At 41.1% G+C, this 19,875-nt stretch overlaps 1 protein-coding gene across 1 annotated transcript; it reads left to right on the top strand.

Annotated features, from left to right (window-relative positions):
• The first annotated feature begins 1,153 nt into the window (after nucleotides 1-1,153).
• Nucleotides 1,154-11,058, top strand: LOC108666990 (deoxyribonuclease-1). The gene is made up of 9 exons (XM_018153967.2): nucleotides 1,154-1,259; nucleotides 1,595-1,780; nucleotides 2,992-3,152; nucleotides 3,583-3,818; nucleotides 5,113-5,266; nucleotides 6,195-6,297; nucleotides 7,122-7,403; nucleotides 7,714-7,803; nucleotides 10,758-11,058. The coding sequence occupies exons 1-9, from the start codon at nucleotides 1,203-1,205 to the stop codon at nucleotides 10,923-10,925; spliced, it is 1,437 nt and encodes a 478-aa protein (XP_018009456.2). The 5' UTR covers nucleotides 1,154-1,202; the 3' UTR covers nucleotides 10,926-11,058.
• The last annotated feature ends 8,817 nt before the right edge of the window (nucleotides 11,059-19,875 follow it).

Genomic DNA, 19,875 nt, shown 5'->3' with positions numbered 1-19,875 from the left:
AATTGTATATCCTGTTTCATGTTTGTCTGACCCACTCAACTCGCTGTTGCGTAAGCCTTTCTGTCTAGAGATCTTTCGTTTGTTAGGGGGCCTGCAAATGTACGGCAGCAAGTCGTTTTTTTAGGAAGGTCGGGACGCTCAAAACATGTTTTGCTGTAGCTCATGGAATGTTACAATTATTAAAACTTGATAATTTGAGGATTTTTTCTCGTGAAAAATAGTTCCATACAAAACTGTTATTATTATTTTTATACGTAAAGAAAAGTTGAACTTAACGTGACAAAATAGATTTTAAAAGTAAGATGTTTTCGGCACAAGTACATTTCAACTTGAATCAAATTAAGGCATTGGGATAGTATAATTCTTGACTATGAACGGGAATTTAAAAAACTCAACAATGAAGCTGGGCTTGAATCATCTGATGAGACAATATAACACAATTTGAATGCGAGCTTGCGGCGGAATCAACGAGGAAGTTTGCTGAGTATTGTCGCTGTTGCTCTGCTTTTCAAAATATTTACCCGGTGGAAGTCTAGTAGCTATTTCAAACTATCGCCAGTCATGAAAAGATCCGGTCAAATGACACGAGTTTAGATCTGTGAACAAGGCACGAAAAGGAAAAGAATCGGCGACAGGCCACATCAGGCCTACACTTCAGCGCCGACATCACTATGCTATTAATTCTGGCATATATATCGTGTCAGGCGCGCGCACCAAACTGCTCGTGTCTTTCAATCATGCCGCGTCATTCCCTTCCCGGGGTAACTGAGTTATGGTTTTTAATCGGACACTTTTTCTCATAAGCATTTCAAGAAAACTCTCAAGCTTTTGTAACTTGGTTTGCATATTTAAAGTGGGAGGATACAACAATTAATCATACATCGACATAGTTAACTTAAAATACGATAATGACTGTTTAACGGACTTAAGAAATCGACTCGCCTCCAATTGTTCGCAGTTATCCCTGGAGAAGTTATCCCTGCCTTGAGATAACTTTTCCTTGGGATAACAAAAAGTTATCCCTGCCTTGATCATAGTTATCCCTGGTATTAACACAGTTAAGCTAGGCATTGATGAATATGGACATTTGCCGTGTTTATTCTACATCTATATTTTTCTATGCGTCAATACGTTACATTCTCGGACATTTCAATCCTAGAATCAACAAATGACTGTAAAACTAAAAATCATTCTAAATTAGAATGTTTATTTGGGCATTATTCGTACTTCTCGTAGTCTCCATGTCAGCGGAAAAAGAGGTAATAGCGACTGGTGTACTCAGCTAACAGATAAGGAGTTTTGAGTTAACTTTGTATGAGCACGGAAAATCGATCTAGCTGATAAATCATTTATATGGTGCACGTTCGCCTTGATCTTTAAGTAAAACGCATGAAAATAATGTAACAGATAGAGTTTTATTAGAAGCCAATTGTAAGTAATTTCAAGTTGAGAATAATTTGAAACTGTAGTCTTTTGCTACCAATTCCAGGATAATACTGTGTCAAAATATAATATAAATTGAAGAACATAAAATTACCTTACCTTAAAAACTAAGGTTTTTAAATCTGTGAGAGTCATTATCTTTCATCAAAAGGTACCTGGTCAGAGGGCAAAGGCATTCAAGGAAACAGGTGGCGTGTACCCCTTAATGGTGGACTTCTGTTCTGCCCTCCGCTGGCAACACTGCCTCGACGAGCCTGTACGCATCGGCTGCTGGAACCTACAGCGCTACGGCGTCGCCAAGATGAAGAACGAACTTGTGATGGACGTCATTGTCCAGGTGAGCAGCCAGCAGCTGCAACGTCACGGACCAGCTCCTGATGGGACGTCATTGTCCAGGTGAGCAGCCAGTAGCTGCAACGTGATGGACCAGCTCGTGATGGACCAGCTCGTGATGGACGTCATTGTCCAGGTGAGCAGCCAGCAGCTGCAACGTGTCGGACCAGCTCGTGATGGACGTCATTGTCCAGGTGAGCAGCCAGCAGCTGCAACGTGATGGACCAGCTCCTGATGGGACGTCATTGTCCAGGTGAGCAGCCAGTAGCTGCAACGTGATGGACCAGCTCGTGATGGACCAGCTCTTGATGGACGTCATTGTCCAGGTAAGCAGCCAGCAGCTGCAACGTGTCGGACCAGCTCGTGATGGACGTCATTGTCCAGGTGAGCAGCCAGCAGCTGCAACGTGACGGACCAGCTCGTGATGGACATCATTGTCCAGGTGGGCAGCCAGCAGCTGTAACGTGATGGACCAGCTCGTGATGGACCAGCTCGTGATGGACGTCACTGTCCAGGTGAGCAGCCAGCAGCTGCAACGTGACGGACCAGGTGAACGGATATAAGAATTGTGAATTCAGGTAGCCAAGCAACGTACAGAGATCAGCCGTCCATCAGATGGCTGGACAGCATGCCGTGGTTCACAAGTAAACTTCCTGATCCCGGTCACTCCACTATTATATGGATGGATACTGTATTTATCGCGTTAGGGCAAGATAGAAGTAAAATAAACGAAGTATTTGCTTTAGATTTATCCAAAAGTGCTCCCGGAAACACGCATCTACATACGTAGTCTTAATAAGTAAACTTTCGCGCCAGTGGACACCTCAAGCATTGAGATTCCTTGAAGAAATTAGCCATGGCCACGATCGTCAATACTTTGTTCAGATCAGGGTCCTGCCAAAATGTTTTCCAGCAGCCCCGAAACTTGGTTACTCGCTTAATTTCTGCGAGGATGGCATTAAAATTATTCCAAATTGAATGGTATGAAAAATTCTTGAGTGTTGATCATAAATTGCTGCACCACGGTGCAAATGATTGCTGGCTCACCGCCACTCAAAACTTCAACTCATGCCGAGTCGAGCACTGTAACAATAAGGAGCCAAATTAATTGTTCCTCATTTTCGAAAGTGTGTCACTATTCGAACGATCAGACTCATTCCTTTATATATATTAGGAATTTCCTGGAACACAACTGCGACTACGGCTGTTTTCCAGGTCATTTCTAACTACGATTTGATCGTACTGCAAGAAGTGACGGATACGACGGGCACGGCCGTACCTGCGCTGATCACGGCTATCAACACTTACATGGGCAGCGAGAATCTCTACGTGGCTGTTGAGTCGCCGAGGATAGGAAGAAATTCTTATAAGGAACAGTGAGTCAATTATAACAATTCAGTACTGAATCAACTGAATCAAAGAGAATAGAAGAGGTTCTTCGTAATAGGGGTCAGCACTGCAAATATTGATACCTTGAGGAAATTTGCCGTATTTCGAATTTTTCGTGTAGGATTTCGTTCATTTTAATATTTTTTTATGTTCAAGTTGAAAAATAAATATTTGACGTTTCCTGATTGTGTTTTAGACCTCATAATTGAACAATACAAAAAATATCAGTTGCGACAAAAGTTTTGTCCACGACTGTGTCCACGTCTCTATATGCACGCTTACTCGCCAAAATAGAAGATCGCGAAGCATTGTGCTGAAATTTTCATCTCTACACTTCATCAGGTCTTCAGTGCGTCAGCAGCAGTTAAACTAATGTAATATTTGCTCGGTTTTTTTACGTCAAACCCCTATGTGCAGATATGTGTTCGTGTATATGCCAAGCCGCATGACGTTCGTGAACGGCTACAAGTACGTGGAGCAGTCGGACGTGTTCCAAGTGGAGCCTTTCATCGCGCACTTCACCAGCAACAGCACGGGGCCCCTGCGCGAGTTTGCCGTCATTCCCCTGCATGCCAAGCCCTCCGACGCTCTCGTCGAAATGGACGCCCTTGTGGACGTCTACGATCAGATGATTCTTGACTTAGGAATTGAAGGTTTGATCACTGCTGCCGGGTGCTCGTTGTGTGTTCTTTGGCAGAAAAATCCATGATTGGTACCCTACCTACTTGGGTATAAGTTAACAATGAGATGATGGTTGATATGAGTTTTTACGACGAGGGCTCTTCGTTATACAATAGGTGAATGGATTTACGATACAAATTTATCAATTTTTCGAATGATTGGATGTGTTACCGAGTTCGAGACTATAATAAAAACATCGGCGACCGACCACATCTGGCCTATTCTTCAGCACCGACATCACTATGCAGCATACAAAAAAATTATTTCGCTTTTGTTCGTTTAGTGGAAGTGCCTGATAGTAAGAACATCGTTAACAGTGAAAAAAAAAAACGTTGCTTTAAAATTTAGCGAAATAAATTTTGATTTCAAAAACCCGTCATTCGTAGCAATTAAGTTAACCCATCAGCTTGAGTACAAGTGGTGTAAGAGCGTATTCGATGGGATATAAGAAATCAAATCGTTGATTGATTTCCAAATTATATTTCCCAGAATGTTAAGATTGTCGAATATATTGACAATTTACAGAGGAGCGTCAACCAAACTCTCTGATAGAATATTTCGAAAATAGTTGTTATATTCCTAATTCGAGAGGGATATATACTCAGGCAAAAAATTTATTGTATGAAAAGGAGTGCCAAATGATTATATATTAGCCATTCTGATATTTGGAATAATCTAATCAATAATCGAAAGAAATTTCTTAGGTGTACCGTGCTGGTAAAGGCTTCAATATTACAGCTTAATTTCTTTCCTTTACTTGAGGCAAACTATGGTGGTCGTATCAAGTTCAATTGGTAAACAGGCTTGAGGCTCCTAAACTGTGCTGGTAATCGTCTAGTCAAACTTAGAGTTGTCTAGAACTAAGTGAGGTGAATTTTCTAGGTTGAATCAGAACGTAGTATTCAAGTAGTTTGATTCTGAAGCTAAGACTGTAAGCGGGCTTGGACCATGAGCAGCTAAGCGCAATTTATTTCCTTAGCTCGCAGGCTTAGTTTTTTTTTTGTGAAATTACCTGGCTCTAGGATCAAGAGAATGGATCAACTATAGGAAGGGTCAAAACCACGCTGGTTGTCCTCAGTTCAATTGAGCCTACGGGTAATCTGATGCAACCAAGGTGCATTTAAAAATAGAGGAATCTTTAGAGGTCTTGGATTAAGTGTGGTAAACGTATGCTGGTAATCCAAGGTTGAATCGGGAAATAGATTTCAAGTACTCCGATTGTGCAAGCTGTGATGGTGAGGCCATTGTCTAAATTTCTGTATACAGATACGATAATTCTTGGAGACTTCAACGCTGGCTGCAACTACATCGTACAAGAGGAGTACGAACAAATGAGACTCTACACAGACCCACGCTTCCATTGGCTCATTTCTGACCACGCTGACACCACAACAAAGACTACGTCTTGTCCATATGACAGGTGCGTATATAGTTACGCGGACGCCACCTCGAAGACCACGTCTTATCCATGCAACAGGTGGGGTATAGATTTACGAGTATACTGAACCACACCACAAAAACACATTTTGCCCATGCGACAGGCTGGTGGTATACTTTCACCGGCACCACCACGAAGACCACGTCCTTTGCATACGAAGGGTAGGTATAAACATATACCGACTGCACCACGCTAGCCAAGTATCTTCCACGCTTTCTGAACATATACTGAATAGTTCCAGACTTCCAGTGGTAGCAAGGACAACGATGATGGAATCCGAAACATGCAGAGTATGTCCAAACTACTTTGAACTTAGTAGGGTGCGTTTTATTGCAACTAATGACTACATAGATCTTTGAAATATTTGATTTGAATTTGCTTCCACTCTACGATAAATGAACGAGCCATTATAAAAAAATTCTTTTTCACCCACTTGTTCTTAAGTGGTTCTTCAAAACCCAATTTTGCCAGGCATTAAGTGCGTAACTGCAATACACTCGCGCTTTGCTCGAACTGTTGATAAAAAATTACTGCGTGAGTGGATAAATAAGTGGACCATTACCCACTCATTTCTCTGAGTTTATTAGAGAAATACATTAAAAATACTCTCTAGCTCTATATTATACGCCTTGAACGTCATGTTACAATTACATACACGGATTACAAACGCAACGCACACTTGTTTACAATTTAACAAGAATTCTGTTGTAACTTAACGACAGAGGCTAAGCACGAAGATGAGAGTCAATGTTAAACTCATTATTTCATACCAGTTGTTGTCTGGACATTGAGTGATAAAATCGATGGACTGAATTTTGTTCTTGGATGGGAAGACATAATGCAATGCTTTAACCTTTTTCCGTTGTTCCATTGAATTTGCTCTTGATTTTCTCTCTGATATCTGGCATAGGATCATCCTGGCGGGCTCCACCCTGCAGAAGGCAGCGTACTACAAGACTGCCACCACTTACTACTTCGATGAAGTTCTCGGCATCAAATCAAACTCTGACTTGGCGAGTAACACTACAGCCTTCTAAATAATAACATAACATAACATAGTGATGTCGGCTCTGAAGTGTAGGCCTGATGTGGCCTGTCGCCGATTCTTTTCCATTTCGTGCCTTGTTCATAGATCTAATATCGGGGAGGCTGTTCCACATGTCGGTGATTCGAAGCGAGAAGAAATTTTGTCGCGTGGAGAAGTTGCAGCGCAATTTTTTTAGCTTATAGCCGTGGCCCCTGGTGTTGGTTCTTGTTTCAAATTCTAGTAACCCTTCAGGGACCTTGCTCGTAGTTCTTAGTAAAATTTCGAAATTCCCGTAGTTAAACTGGAAAATAGTTCTTGTACAAACAATCATGCAGGGATTACCTTTCCACCTTTGTTCCATTCCCAACATGCCAGCTAATTTATCTTCGTATTATTTCGTTCAGAAAGTTTTGCTGCCGGTACGCGTGGTAGTGGAATTTCATAAAATGAGTGAAAAACTGTTCAAACCAGTTTTCATAATTATAGTAGAAACCAGTTTCCTGTTCGGCACGCTTTTATTGTTTCAAGTTCAGCTGAATGATCCAGCAGGGCAGTACCCGAACATGATTCGACCCACCACACTTTTTCTGTGTCTTTTTAAAATTGCAAACTATTTTCAATTTTCTCTGAAAACTTTAAGACCTAGAAACAACTGAACTTCCGCACCCTCTAATGAAAATAGGACTTGCATTATGTTACAATTAGAACACTTTCATCACAATACCACACTCTCCTCAGTGGAAAATTAACAGCGTGTAGTCAGCAAATGTGTATTTCTCACCCATTCTTCTGATAATAATTTTAAAACAGATTCAAGACATCAGCGACCACTACCCGGTCGGCGTAATGATACGAGGCTCCGTGCCCGCCTCCGTGTCGGATTTGTACAGCTCGTCAAGCGCCAACTCGAGCGAACCACGCGCGCCTCCTAGCGAAGTTCGAGTGAGCGTCAGCGTCGACCTGCCGAGCCAGCCTTGCTGGTCTAAAGTATTCAATTTGATGCAAGGATGGACTTCCGAAAGTCAGGAAGGCTGCCCAGTCCATGGATTATCTGAATTATCACCTCAAGTAGCCATATCTTCCAACCTCGCTGTCAGTTGCTCGAGTATTTTTGACTTACATTAAAAATTTAATATATAGGCTTTTTAGACTTAACATTTGAGTGAATATAATTTGCTAAATATGAGCGCTAATATTTAAATATTATTTTTTCATTAACTCAGCATTTAAGTTGGAATAATACTTAATGACTGCATAATTACTTTCATTGCTTTAAAAACTTATTATAATACATGAGATTACATTGTGAAGTCATCTATCCAAGAATCCGAACGTCATTCGTGACAAGGCGTTTTTTTATAAATGCTGCATTTCAATGTTTAAAATATTCTACAATATACAGTTTCTTGAGTGGAGCGCCACCGATGTGGACGGTGCATTGCAAGTCCTCACGCACCTCTCCACACAGCATCCCGACGTCATCCCGCCTCAGGTGCAGTGCTATATACAAGTACATCACAGCAGCTCATCCCGCCTCAGGTGCAGTGCTATATACAAGTACATCACAGCAGCTCATCCCGCCTCAGGTGCAGTGCTATATACAAGTACATCACAGCAGCTCATCCCGCCTCAGGTGCAGTGCTATATACAAGTACATCTCCCGCCTCAGGTGCAGTGCTATATACAAGTACATCACAGCAGCTCCTCCCGCCTCAGGTGCAGTGCTATATACAAGTACATCACAGCAGCTCCTCCCGCCTCAGGTGCAGTGCTATATACAAGTACATCACAGCAGCTCATCCCGCCTCAGGTGCAGTGCTATATACAAGTACATCACAGCAGCTTTGCCCCCTCAAACCTGGAGCCCGAATAAACTGATACAGTACCACAATTTTTAGTGAACATTGCTATGTCATGGGGGTATTAAATTTAGAAATTATTATTCTACAGCGGTTCGTGTGCAAATTTTTTAGTAAATACTGCTATTTCATAGGAGTATTAAATTTAGGAATTATTATTTTACAGCGGTTCGTGTATTGTCCAGACCTCGTCGTGAGCACAGCTAATGATGTCGTTTCTATGACACTCGTTGATTTAATGATTAGTTTAATTGAATTCTTAATTTATTGCCGAGGCCCGATAGGTTCTAGATGATGTCCTAATTAAGACATGAAGGATGAATAAAGAGAGTTGAATTTTAAGTTTTACGTATTTAAAGTTAGACATGGTGAGGTATTATTAATGGAATCGACAAGGTAGTAATTTCGACACTATCACGTTAAACACGATTGCCTGAGCAGTCTTAAGTAGATGCGCATACAGGCTGGCTGGCTAATACAACACTAAGTTATTGGTTAGCTGCTCGTGTGCGATTGCCTCAGGAGATGCTTGAGGAGTTTATATAAATTCGTGGGAAGAGGTCATACAGATGTTTCGGGAGACGTTAGCGTAGAGGAATTTCATGCGGTTTTCGAAAACAAAATTTCTGCTGTGTGAGCGTCGTCAGCCGATGCTCCGCCAGCAACATATACACCGTGCCCGTTCGTCTTTGTGCTCCAAGAATTCGCTTGCATCACAGCTGAAGATGTCGTCGCGGCGGTGCGCTCGCTGCCTAACTATATAGTAGTGTGTCAGCGATTCGCTGCAAACATCGTTAATTAAGGGGAATGTCGCAAGCCTGTCACATTTTCTGGTCGAGCTACTCAACGGCTTCCTCACCGACGGTGTTGTTCCGATGATCTCCAAATCAGCTAACATTACGCCTCTATTGAAAAAAAGCAGATATTGACGCTTCTGATCCCAAATTATATCGATCCATCTCCAACCTGTCGATTTTGTCGAAACTCATGGAACACATTGTGGTCCGACAGCTGTACAGCCATCTTCAATAGTTTGGTGTCAAGCCTCGCCTCCAGTCTACATACCGTCATCTCAACTCGTCGGAAACTGCCGTGCTGAAGGTGCTCTCAGACATTCTGCGAGCAGTAGGCCGCGGCGAAATTGCGGCACTGGCTTTACTCGACTTGTCGGACGCGTCGACAACGCTACTTTCTTGCGTCGACTTGACGTTTCATTCGGCCTGCACGCAAATTGCTGCGGTGGTTCGAGTCTTATCGCAGCCATAGATTCCAATGCATTCGACGCGTGAACTCTTCTTCTACGCTATTATTGGTCACTTGCGGCGTACCACAGAGATCAGTTCTCGGCCCGATCCTCTTCCTGTTATATAGGCTACTGTCGACGTCTTGCATATAATTGATTCACAAGTTTGAATCCGCATATGTTCGCCATCGACACTCAAATTTATGTCTACTATGCACCGGCTGACGCTGCAGCGTTACAGGACCAGATGTCTGTCTGCATGGATGCCGTCTCAGACTGGATGAGCCACCGGCTCCAGCTCAATGCATAAAAACTGACTTGATTTGGTTTGCCACGTACTGCTCGGTGCCAGCATCAGCTTCCGGCCCACCTTGTTCGCGTAGGCAACGAGTTCGTCCCGCCTGCGTCTTAGGTTCGTAACTTCAGCATTCTACTGAACTCAGAACTCTATGAACAATCACATCGCCAAAGTCACAACCTCTTGTTTTAGCGCTCTGCGACAAGTACGTAGCGTCAGCCGCTGTCTCTCGAGGCCGGTCCTCGAGCCCCTCGTAGAGGCGCTCTTTTTGACCTGATTAAACTATGGTCATGCCATATTCTTTAGACTTCCGACAACGGATCTAAATAAACTGCAATCCGAAATGAACTCCGCTGCGCGCCTCGTGAGAAATAAGCGAAACTTCGACCACATGTGAAGCCGATATTTCGCGATCCTAACTGGCTGCGCATGTAGCAGCACAGACAGTTCAAGGTCGCTCTTCTGACGTTCCGACACCTTCACGGTCTGGCACCTCCTTATCTCACGGAATGTCTGCAGCGCATGTCGGAACTGCCTTCTGAGAGACGAATGCGTTCGGCATCAACAGCGGACCTCGTTCCATCTACACGTCTATCTACCGTCGGTGAAGAAGCGTTCCCGATCGCCGCCACCAGAACCTGGAACTGTCTGCCGGCTTCCGCAATATTGACTCCGTTGTAGGTGTTTCGTCGACGCCTAAAGACTGAACTATTTCACATAGCCTATGAATCTAGCCCTTAGTCATTGTATCCGTTCCCATCCCTTCGTGTGTCTATTTATTTTTTTCGCTTGCTATTAATCTTATGCGTGAGGTGCCCTCGAAATTCGTTTGAACCAGGCGCCACGAAAATTGCTTCGTAGAATAATTATAATAGTAAAAATTACAGTGACAGGCTCTTGTTAAATTACTAGTAAGTGTGACAGGCTTTTGTTAACATAACAATTTTCGAGACAGTCTGTGATTACTTATTGATTACCGTGACAGGTAGTTGCTTACTCACCAATTTTCGTGTAGACTGTTGCTTACTTAGCAATTATCGTTACAGGCTGTTGCCGTTCTTGGCTACAAGGCCGGGCATGGAGCGCTGAGTGATCCAGCGATATACGCAGCAGAGCGCGAGCCTCAGCACCTGCGACTCTCGCTGTTGTGCCGCTCACACCACCAGGAGGCGCTCTGTTCACTCACTCTCAGCGCACGCACCGACGTCAACTGATACAACCAATGTCTATTTAATTACATCAAATTATGTGTGCGTATTATTATCTTGTGCTTCAGAAACAAATATCATGATGAAAATTCACCTTATGACTATAAAGATTTTTTCCTAAAAATACTTTATACGGGAGAAAAAGACTCTTTAGTTCACTGTGATAATTAAAGATCATTAAACTATCGATTTATGTCAAGCGGTAGAAATCGAGTACAGTCCATGTGCTGATAATAGCTTAGAATGATAGAGGGTTCAGGCATTACGGCGACCACAGAGACACTAAAATATGAAGGCGTATCCTGCCCAATCTCGAGTTCACAACTGGTACAGGCTAAACACGCCTAACTCAAACATAAACTGATATGTATGATTACTGTAAAAAATGGCAGAACTACATCGCATTCTTCAATTTAATATTTCTTATTCATAGGATATCAATGAGGTATGAAACAAATTATATAATAAAGATAATATAATGATATAAGTAAAGCAGATGATTAATGAATGTACTTTTCTTGAGTCTATAGTATGGTTTTCCAACATTTATTGAGAATAAATTATAAATAAGAGCTTATTTCACATTACGACTGAATTCACCTAACAAAAATAGTCTTAATCGTCCAAAATGCGATGCACTTTTTGCACTGGTGTGAGTCATCAGGAACCAGTTTAGCACGGCAAAAGTTCGTATCGGTGCAACGTCCAGAAATTGTCACTATTTACACATTATAACTTAATTATTTTTGTCATTGCACTTTAGTCGCCAGCAAACTCAATGTAGGCACAGAGGCGCTAGGCCACTTTTTTGATGGCGCTACTTAACGAAAGGCGACGAGCCTGGTCAGGCATCCTCCCCTCCTGAGACCTCAACAATTTTGAATGATAGTAAACGGTGAACAGTTTTACAATTTCTAAACTTTGTGAGTATCGCTAAAAAGTTTTCCAATAAGAAGAACTGACGTTCATCGTACTTTCATTTGGCAGAGCCTCGGGGTGGATGGCTAGAGGTCAGCATAGCCTAAGTCCACAGTGCGATTCATATACCTTCCCGAGCGTAACGCAGCCGGGCATCTTCACGGCTTTTGACACAAAGCGCCCACCACAACAGCGCCGTTCAATCACAGGCCGCAGCGCATACAGGCCGGAGCGCAACGGGCCCTACCGCAACAGCTACTCCTAACGTAACTTAACTAACCTAACCTAACCTGCGCCGCCTGTTACGGTAGGGCCTGTTCACTGTTGCGCTCCGGCGCTGTGAAGCAGTGGCTGTGTTGTGCACAGCGGATTTCCTGTTAGCCGGAGTTACCCACAGCTCATTGATCTGAGGGTATATGTAGCTATTGCATGCTGATGGTTGGCGTTAGGCCCAGGGCCTGTTTACGAGTCAATTTTGTTACCCACGGCTGCGCTCCCGAGCCTCGTAGCGTAAGTCAAAACAGACCGACTGCGAAACCCTCTCGCTCATGAGCACTTTCAGGAATAATCACAAATCACGGCAATTACCATAGGGCGGCAGGAGAAGGGCAGCATTTTTAATTGTTTGCATCATTTGCATACAACTCGTTCATTTAATATCAATTATCATCATTTAAATATTAGCTTTTTCATCATCGGCTCAATTGTCGCAGTCATCTCAGATTTCGAAAAGCTATCAACAGACAGACGAAGTGCAGAATCGTGTTCGTGCTAAACCATCAGTAAACCTACCGTAGGATCAGTAATACGTATTAGTGTTTCGATGATAGGTTTTCGGATGTTAGCTTTATCAGAACTGAAAAATTGCAAATCCAATTCATAGTTCTACACGGTTGGACGCTTTACTAAGGTTTTCGATCAAGTGTAAAGAGATCGAGTGAATAATGTAGTCAACTAGTCATTACTTCGTTCGACAAAACTTTAAATTCTTTCAAGAGGTTGCAATTCGATTTTCAATTGAGCATCCCAAAGATTTATGATGCTTACCAGGAGGAGCTCTAATTCTAATATTGGTAGGCACAAAATTGTGTTAGCAAATCGACAATTGAAAATAACAATGTGATAGTCGCAAATTCGTTGTTTTTAGCGAACTATCAAGAACCTTCATTTTGTTCATGAGTCAGTAGAAGATCTCCAATTCAGAAAGCATTCATATGTAACTTTAGTGTCATCAGGATAATGGCATTGGATCTCACCAAAATATGACACTTTTCTAGTCTATTTATCACTCCGTGGTCATGACTCTTGCACACAACTTTCAATGCTGGTTTTCCGGCACTCATTGAGCCTTATTACATCACGGCAAATGAGAAACTATGGATCAAATTAGCTATTGCTTTGCACACATGTAGAAGGCTGATTTCGTGAAGTAAACTATTAAAGAATAGATTACAAACAATAGCAATCTTTTCCATAGTATGGAATACAAACAATAGCATTCTTGTCCTATATGAATGCAAATTTATGAACCGTTCCGGGCTTGCCGCGGTAAACGAAGCGTCAGCACGTCGCTCGGCTCAACGGACTCGTAGCTCATTCCTCATTCGCTGTTCAGTACGCATGGTGACTTGGTTGAGTGTGTTTATAAAAGGAGTTGTCCGTGAGCCACCCGCTGCTATTTTAAAATTCTAAGACCTCATCGAAGTTCAGTGCACTCCGTTGGCGTTTGCTGTCGACGAAGAAAAATTAAAAACTTATGCTTAATAATTCTGCAAATTATAGTTACGTACATTTATAAACTTGAACAGTCATGAAAGTCTTAATAACGTTTTCGTTTGATCCGCTTTTTTCAATTTTGAACTACTTACCTATAAATTCACTATCTGTGCCAACAAACCCATGCCTCTTCTAAGTATTTTTTGTTTCAATTTTTAAATCCGTGCGTAATTTTTTTCAATATTCGTATTCGTCAAGAAACGCCATCTACAGAAGGATTATTACGTGAGTCTGTTTCTTCATGAAAATTATTCTTTCCTTAAAATTACATAAAGTCTGCGTTTACCGTTTAGGCCTATCTGTCTGTATTTTCTGAGCGTCAGTGATTAATTGGCAGTAATGTTTCCCTTCTCGTGCATTAAAAATTATATATGCTTGCTTTGATTTGAAAACGTCTAATTGAATAACGTTCATAGCCTCATAGGTAAATAAATTTAATAAAGACACATGCCGGGTATATCCACCGGCCACCCAATTATATATGCCGGTTCTTCGAAGAATAATCGACGTTACCAATCCCTCTGTCCAAATTCCAAAAAAGTGTAAGGCATATATTTTCTTTGTTCTTGGACATGAAAAGAATGATGGAGAAAAAAAAACAATTGTCAGATAAGCAGCAATGGAAGTTTGATGTGCGAAAATTCCGAATGAACACGGAATGATAAGATTTTTAGATTGTCACATTCACATCAAGCGACTCACAACTTGAGGCTACCAAGTAGTACCAACACAATATTATTAGGATGAGAGTGTTCAATTCCGTGCTGATGTCCTAAAAGATATTCAACTTGGATAATCACTGTTGTGCCTGCTGAAGAAAAATTTCAATGTGCGTAAAAATAGTCTATGAGAACCTTTAACACAGATAGAAATTCGTGAGACGTTTTGGTGAAACACGCGCGTGCAAACGTTGTTCCGTGGCTTGAGGACTTGATGCCGCGATTTCTCATGTCTCAGCACCGTAAAATAATATCAATTTCAAGGGTTAGTGTTCATCCGCGATTGTGGATGTGGTCAATGTCAAGTTTCTTGAAACCTTAACACGTTGACTACGATTGCTTCATCTTGTACTATTATTTCATTTTTTGTACTTTTTTAAGCGGCAGGGTTGCCAGACGGTCATTTTTTCCGGACAAATTCCGTGATTTAGTTTTTCTCAATTGCGTTGGCTGGCTACAATTTATGATAGGTGTACTTTCTAATTAAATTTTAAATAATGCAAAAAGAAAATAAATGGAATTTTTATAGCGGAACCTACAAATAAACTAGTATATATTGAATTATCGGCCTTTTTGGCCTTTTTTGTTCTCGGATTTGGCCGATTTTAGGCAACCTGAATTATGTACCACTACCTCCTGGAGAAATACATTTCGTGGTTCGCATATGTACCAATACGTAGTCAACGTGTTTTAATAGTCACCTATTTGAATTCAGTTATGCACATGAATGCTACAAATTATCTAATTTTATGCGATGTATGTATTTTATGTCTCATACAAATATTTAAGAAATGTATAAAGGTTGTCTCAGAATGACAGCCTGCATCATGGTATCACCGACTAAGGATTGGTGTCAGGGCTCAACATTAAAATGTTTGAAGTAGCCTCGAAAAATGTTCTCAAAGTTTGTTAGGAAATTTTTGAGACATTTTGTTTGGAGAATTTTAGTTTTTTTTTTTATAAATTTGCAAAACCAAAAAGAAATGGGTAAACTTTCAGTTACATTATGGCCCTTAGAAACCACCGTCTTAGCGATCTTCTGGTTATCGCTCTGGTAAAGCTGATCCGTATCATTTCGATCATATTTATTTTTATTGGAAGAGAGAAATTACTGAGTGTCTAGCTTAGACCTTTCTCACTGTTTTAATTCTTTTTGTAATGCTATTTCCGATATTTTTCATGCAACTTGAACTGTATGTAGGTACGAACTCTATTGCAATTTTGCAAAGAATGTTGAATTAAATAAATTGGCAGCTGCTACTAAAAGGTAGGAAACCAGGATTAACGATGTGAGGGGATAACTCTTGAAATTCTAAAGGTCTTTCTCAACCTCACGATGCTTTGACCAACTTGTAATCCGACGCGTTTGCAAAGTTGTTCATCGTAAAGGTCGAAGCATCGCGCGCTTACTGTCTATATCGTGGCCTGGCGCACGCGCTATGAAGCTGCACGAGAGGATGTCGCAGCTCTGTCATCAGTGTGGTCGCGAGCATGACGTCGTGCCTTCGTATATACACACTCAAGCTGCCTAATCAAGTCGATCGAATCCGCTGTTTGACGTCAGCGAGGCAGAGCCTTGTTTCGAAACGGTTTCTTGTGGTGACCGTCTTCGTACAACGATAATCATCCCTGCCACTTGTGAAGAGTTGTTTGTATAAAAGCACACGTTTCTAAAAGCACACTTGCACACGTTTCTGTGGTCAGTTTATTACAAAATCTGAGAATTGAAATTTATGAACAGCGATTGGTAAATTCCATTATCACGGTTGATCGAGGTCAAAACCAACGAAGTTAATCGTTTGCCCTTGATAATTGTGTTGCGTGTAGTTCGCAAGTCCTAAATTTCTCTCCAATGGCCTTATTTGTCCAAAAATAACTTTAGGCTGATTTTTGGAAGCTTGGCCTGTAACGACTATACTATTATGATTTACATTTTACAGCCTGTTCGCCTAACCAAAGATTTGCATCACTTGTAGCTAAAAGTAACGCAACATGCGCGCTCGTGTCTGGTTAGTCCACTTGGTCTGCCTTCAGCTACCTCTTCTCTTCTGTTACATTGATTGGCTGTCTCTACTTTTAAATTAGCCGCTTTCCTAATCAGGAATAAAGAGTTTGAATTTGTTCAACTCTTATGAAAAGAAATGCACGATTTGATTCATTATTTTAGAAGAACGCATTCGCCCGTGCAAATGCCGTTAGCGCGAAAGTCTGGTTAAACAATAATAGTTCCGTGGAAGTGTTAATCTCATAAATAATTAACGCCCTGCAATTTCAATTGAACGAAACGATTTCATGAAATCAAATTTGTCAATTATGAGCCCCAATTCCCAGAAACTATGTTTTATCAACACCATCGTTTTCGATGACTGCGTAAACCAATGACTAAATTCGGCGGTTTACAAACAACTTGATGCTCGAATTATGACAGCGACAGCGATGATAACTGACACAATTATTTACTCGAAAAGACGAACAGTTTACGTGATTTTTCCGTGCTATACAAAATTGTTTAGGATATTTCATGAAATAATTTCCATATAACCGTCGCGCCGATTAGGTTACGCAGTCGGACCGTCCGGAAGAAGAAGACTCCGCCTCACGCTTGACTTTCACTCTCACAACCTCAGGCTGTCAACGTTTGCAACCGCAACGGTTGCGAACTTGCACGTTGCGTGTTGTCCATTTGCCCGCGAAGGATGTACGGCCGTGTAGTCTGGAAGCTGCCGAAGCCAGCAGTGACCCGCAGTTGATCATTAATACTGTAGTCTACATCATATTTAAGCACAAGAGCCGCGACCCAGAATAAGCGATTTGGTCACACTGGCAGTTGGCAGGTGACGCAACTCTCAATACACTTCAGTTACCCGCTTGAATCACCTATCTTGACGCCTCGTTCATAAAATATTCAAATGAATTGTTACAGTGTGGCAAAATGTATGGAGTGGGAATGTGTATCATCTAGACCAATCAAAACTAGTATAACCAGGCTAGGAGAGGAGGTGTCTTTAAGATTGGAGTATAGAATATCATCCATACAGGTAACGTCGTAGATTGCCTTCTGGAGGTTTTTAATTCATTTTAATTCCGTAGTAGTTTTAAGTTTTTAATCCTATTCATGCTAAACGTCAGGGTGCAATTTCGTATGACTGTGAGTATGTGCATAATTGGACATACTCGCAGTAATTAAACTTAATTAATCCAACTTGATTAATTAAAGTTTCTCATCGAACAGTTCCTCACTGTTCCCCTAATTTCCGCGCGGAACAGTTCCGCGTTTCGACACCTAATTTCTTAGAGCTTCCCCGTGACGAGCTGATCGGTGAGCTTCAAACCATGCTTCAATCTTGACTTCTAGGGAGTGGCAAGGTCTTCTTCGTCTGCGCGAACTGTTGTGCGCGAACTGTGCTTTTTGCAGGCACTTTGCAAAAGGTTGAAACCTTACCGAGCAATCCGAACAAAGCGAGTTGTTCGAGCAAAGAGATTCAAGTATATTTTCTGCATAAAGTTCTTAAGGATTGAGAATTTTCTCAACCTAAAGCTATTTCGTATTAAAAGAGATCGTTTTCATCGCATGCAAGATCATGGTCACTCATTTTGTTCCCAAACGAAAAATTAATTATTGGTCTTGAATAATTACATCATTCGATGACGTGAAGAGCATATGTAGTTTTGTTATCTAAAAGCCTCGAATAATTACCTAGAGAACATCGGATGCGGTGCGTCCACTTGAAAGAAAGGAATGTGTTTATGCGACCACCACAACTGAATAACAAGAGAAAATGTGCCGCTTATCTGAGAATTTATGGGGCTCTTTAAACTTTTCAGTTGCTCAGTCTTTTATGTGTACTAGTTTGTCTAGAAGAGAATTGCGAAGTTCTGCTTGTACCAGCAAAATAGTGTTCAGTTCAATCAACCATAAATATTTTCTAATTCGTTTCCCCTACGTTTGGCATGAACGAATTGACGCGTTCGAGATATATGGGCTTTCTATTCGCACATGAGTTCACAAACCATCTGTTGGTGTTCGGCACGGTTTCTCGTGTGGGAATTATTTTTGCACGACTTTATTATGGTTTGCACGCTGCTGCTCAAACTGGGGACTGAAAGTCAATGCGGTTCGCACAAATTTACGCCCTGGTGCAAAACTGAACATCTGAGCACTTAAAAATACAAAAGTAAATCCTTAGAAATATAGTAATAAGACGCCAGGGTTAGTATTACTTCGTTATGCTTCTTTCTATTAATTGGTCGTAAAAATTTTTATTTCCTATCAGGTTTAATCTGAGCGTATATTCACAAAATATCTTAATATAATGTTATGTTGTGATAATCCACGGTTTTATATATAAACATGCGGGGCGATGAAAATGAGTGTACTACTCGTATCACGTGGTATTATGAAGGTTCCTGGATTGGCCGATGCCTGCTCTCCAAGTTTGTGTACTAACTAAAACGTTCCTCCTGAATATATGCGCATGTAATGAAGTTTATCACGAGCGATTTGTGTGAAAAATAAATAAATTTCTAGTAATCGACCCGCAGTTTGGATTTCCATCATTTCTGTAATTCCGACCCTAAAAGATCAATGGAACGGTAAAAATGTATGCATTTTTAATTCTCGTCTTTTTAAAAATATCCGTGTTCCTGGAATCTAGATAAATCTACCCTCATTCCTAAATTTAGATCATCGTTGATTTTAATCTGTTATTGAGCCACATCTACTTCGTTTAAATAATTTGAAGTACGAATTCAAAGTACATTTTCAAGTGCATTTTCATTTAAATTGGCATTTACATTTTCAATTTCATTTCAAGTGCAAAATAGTCAAAAAATTATAATTGTCACGGTTCGTTTTAGCATCATATTCTCCGTTGTGTGCGGCACTTTGTTAAGGATGCAGGTGACTGCTTATATATATGCTGCAGCTTCATTCCTCAGAAATAGCTTTGATCCGCCAGTTCATCATATAACCTACAATTTCATCTGCAGCTTTACTCTGTAAAATAGATTTATCTAACTAATAATTTTCTGTCGACAGTTGACTGTCGATTTAATATTATTATTATTTTGTTAATCAAGTTGCGCGAGCCAGATAACGCCCTCTCGTAAGATATACTTCGCAATATAATGAAGATTGTAATGAAAGGGATAGTCGTGTCAAACACTTTTGCCGCTCTGCTTCCTGCTTCACTTTCCATCTCGGTAATTGCAGCGTGATGCGAGCTTCAGTGCGCATATTCAGCGCTCTATGTGTATAATGTTCTGCGACTCGCGCATGCGCTGTTCCGACCACGATTCAGAGTTTCGTATAAACGGTATGTAAAAACGCTGTTCGTTTTTGTTGGGTTTTGGTTTGACGTAAGTCCGCGTTTTCAAGGATAACCACGGTTTCAACAACAAATATCCCGTTTATTGGATTAAAAACTTGTATCTGTAAGAACAAACAAATATATTAGCCCTATGAACTTCATTGTATGCTTATAATATTCAAATATAACAAATAATAATCAGAACAATAAACAACTTGTAGGAAGGCATAAATC

Source organism: Hyalella azteca, unplaced genomic scaffold, assembly GCF_000764305.2.
Source record: "Hyalella azteca isolate HAZT.00-mixed unplaced genomic scaffold, Hazt_2.0.2 contig4495, whole genome shotgun sequence".
Lineage (NCBI taxonomy): Eukaryota > Metazoa > Arthropoda > Malacostraca > Amphipoda > Hyalellidae > Hyalella > Hyalella azteca.
The sequence above is the reverse complement of the archived record's forward strand: the minus strand, read 5'-3'. Positions and strand labels throughout refer to the sequence as shown.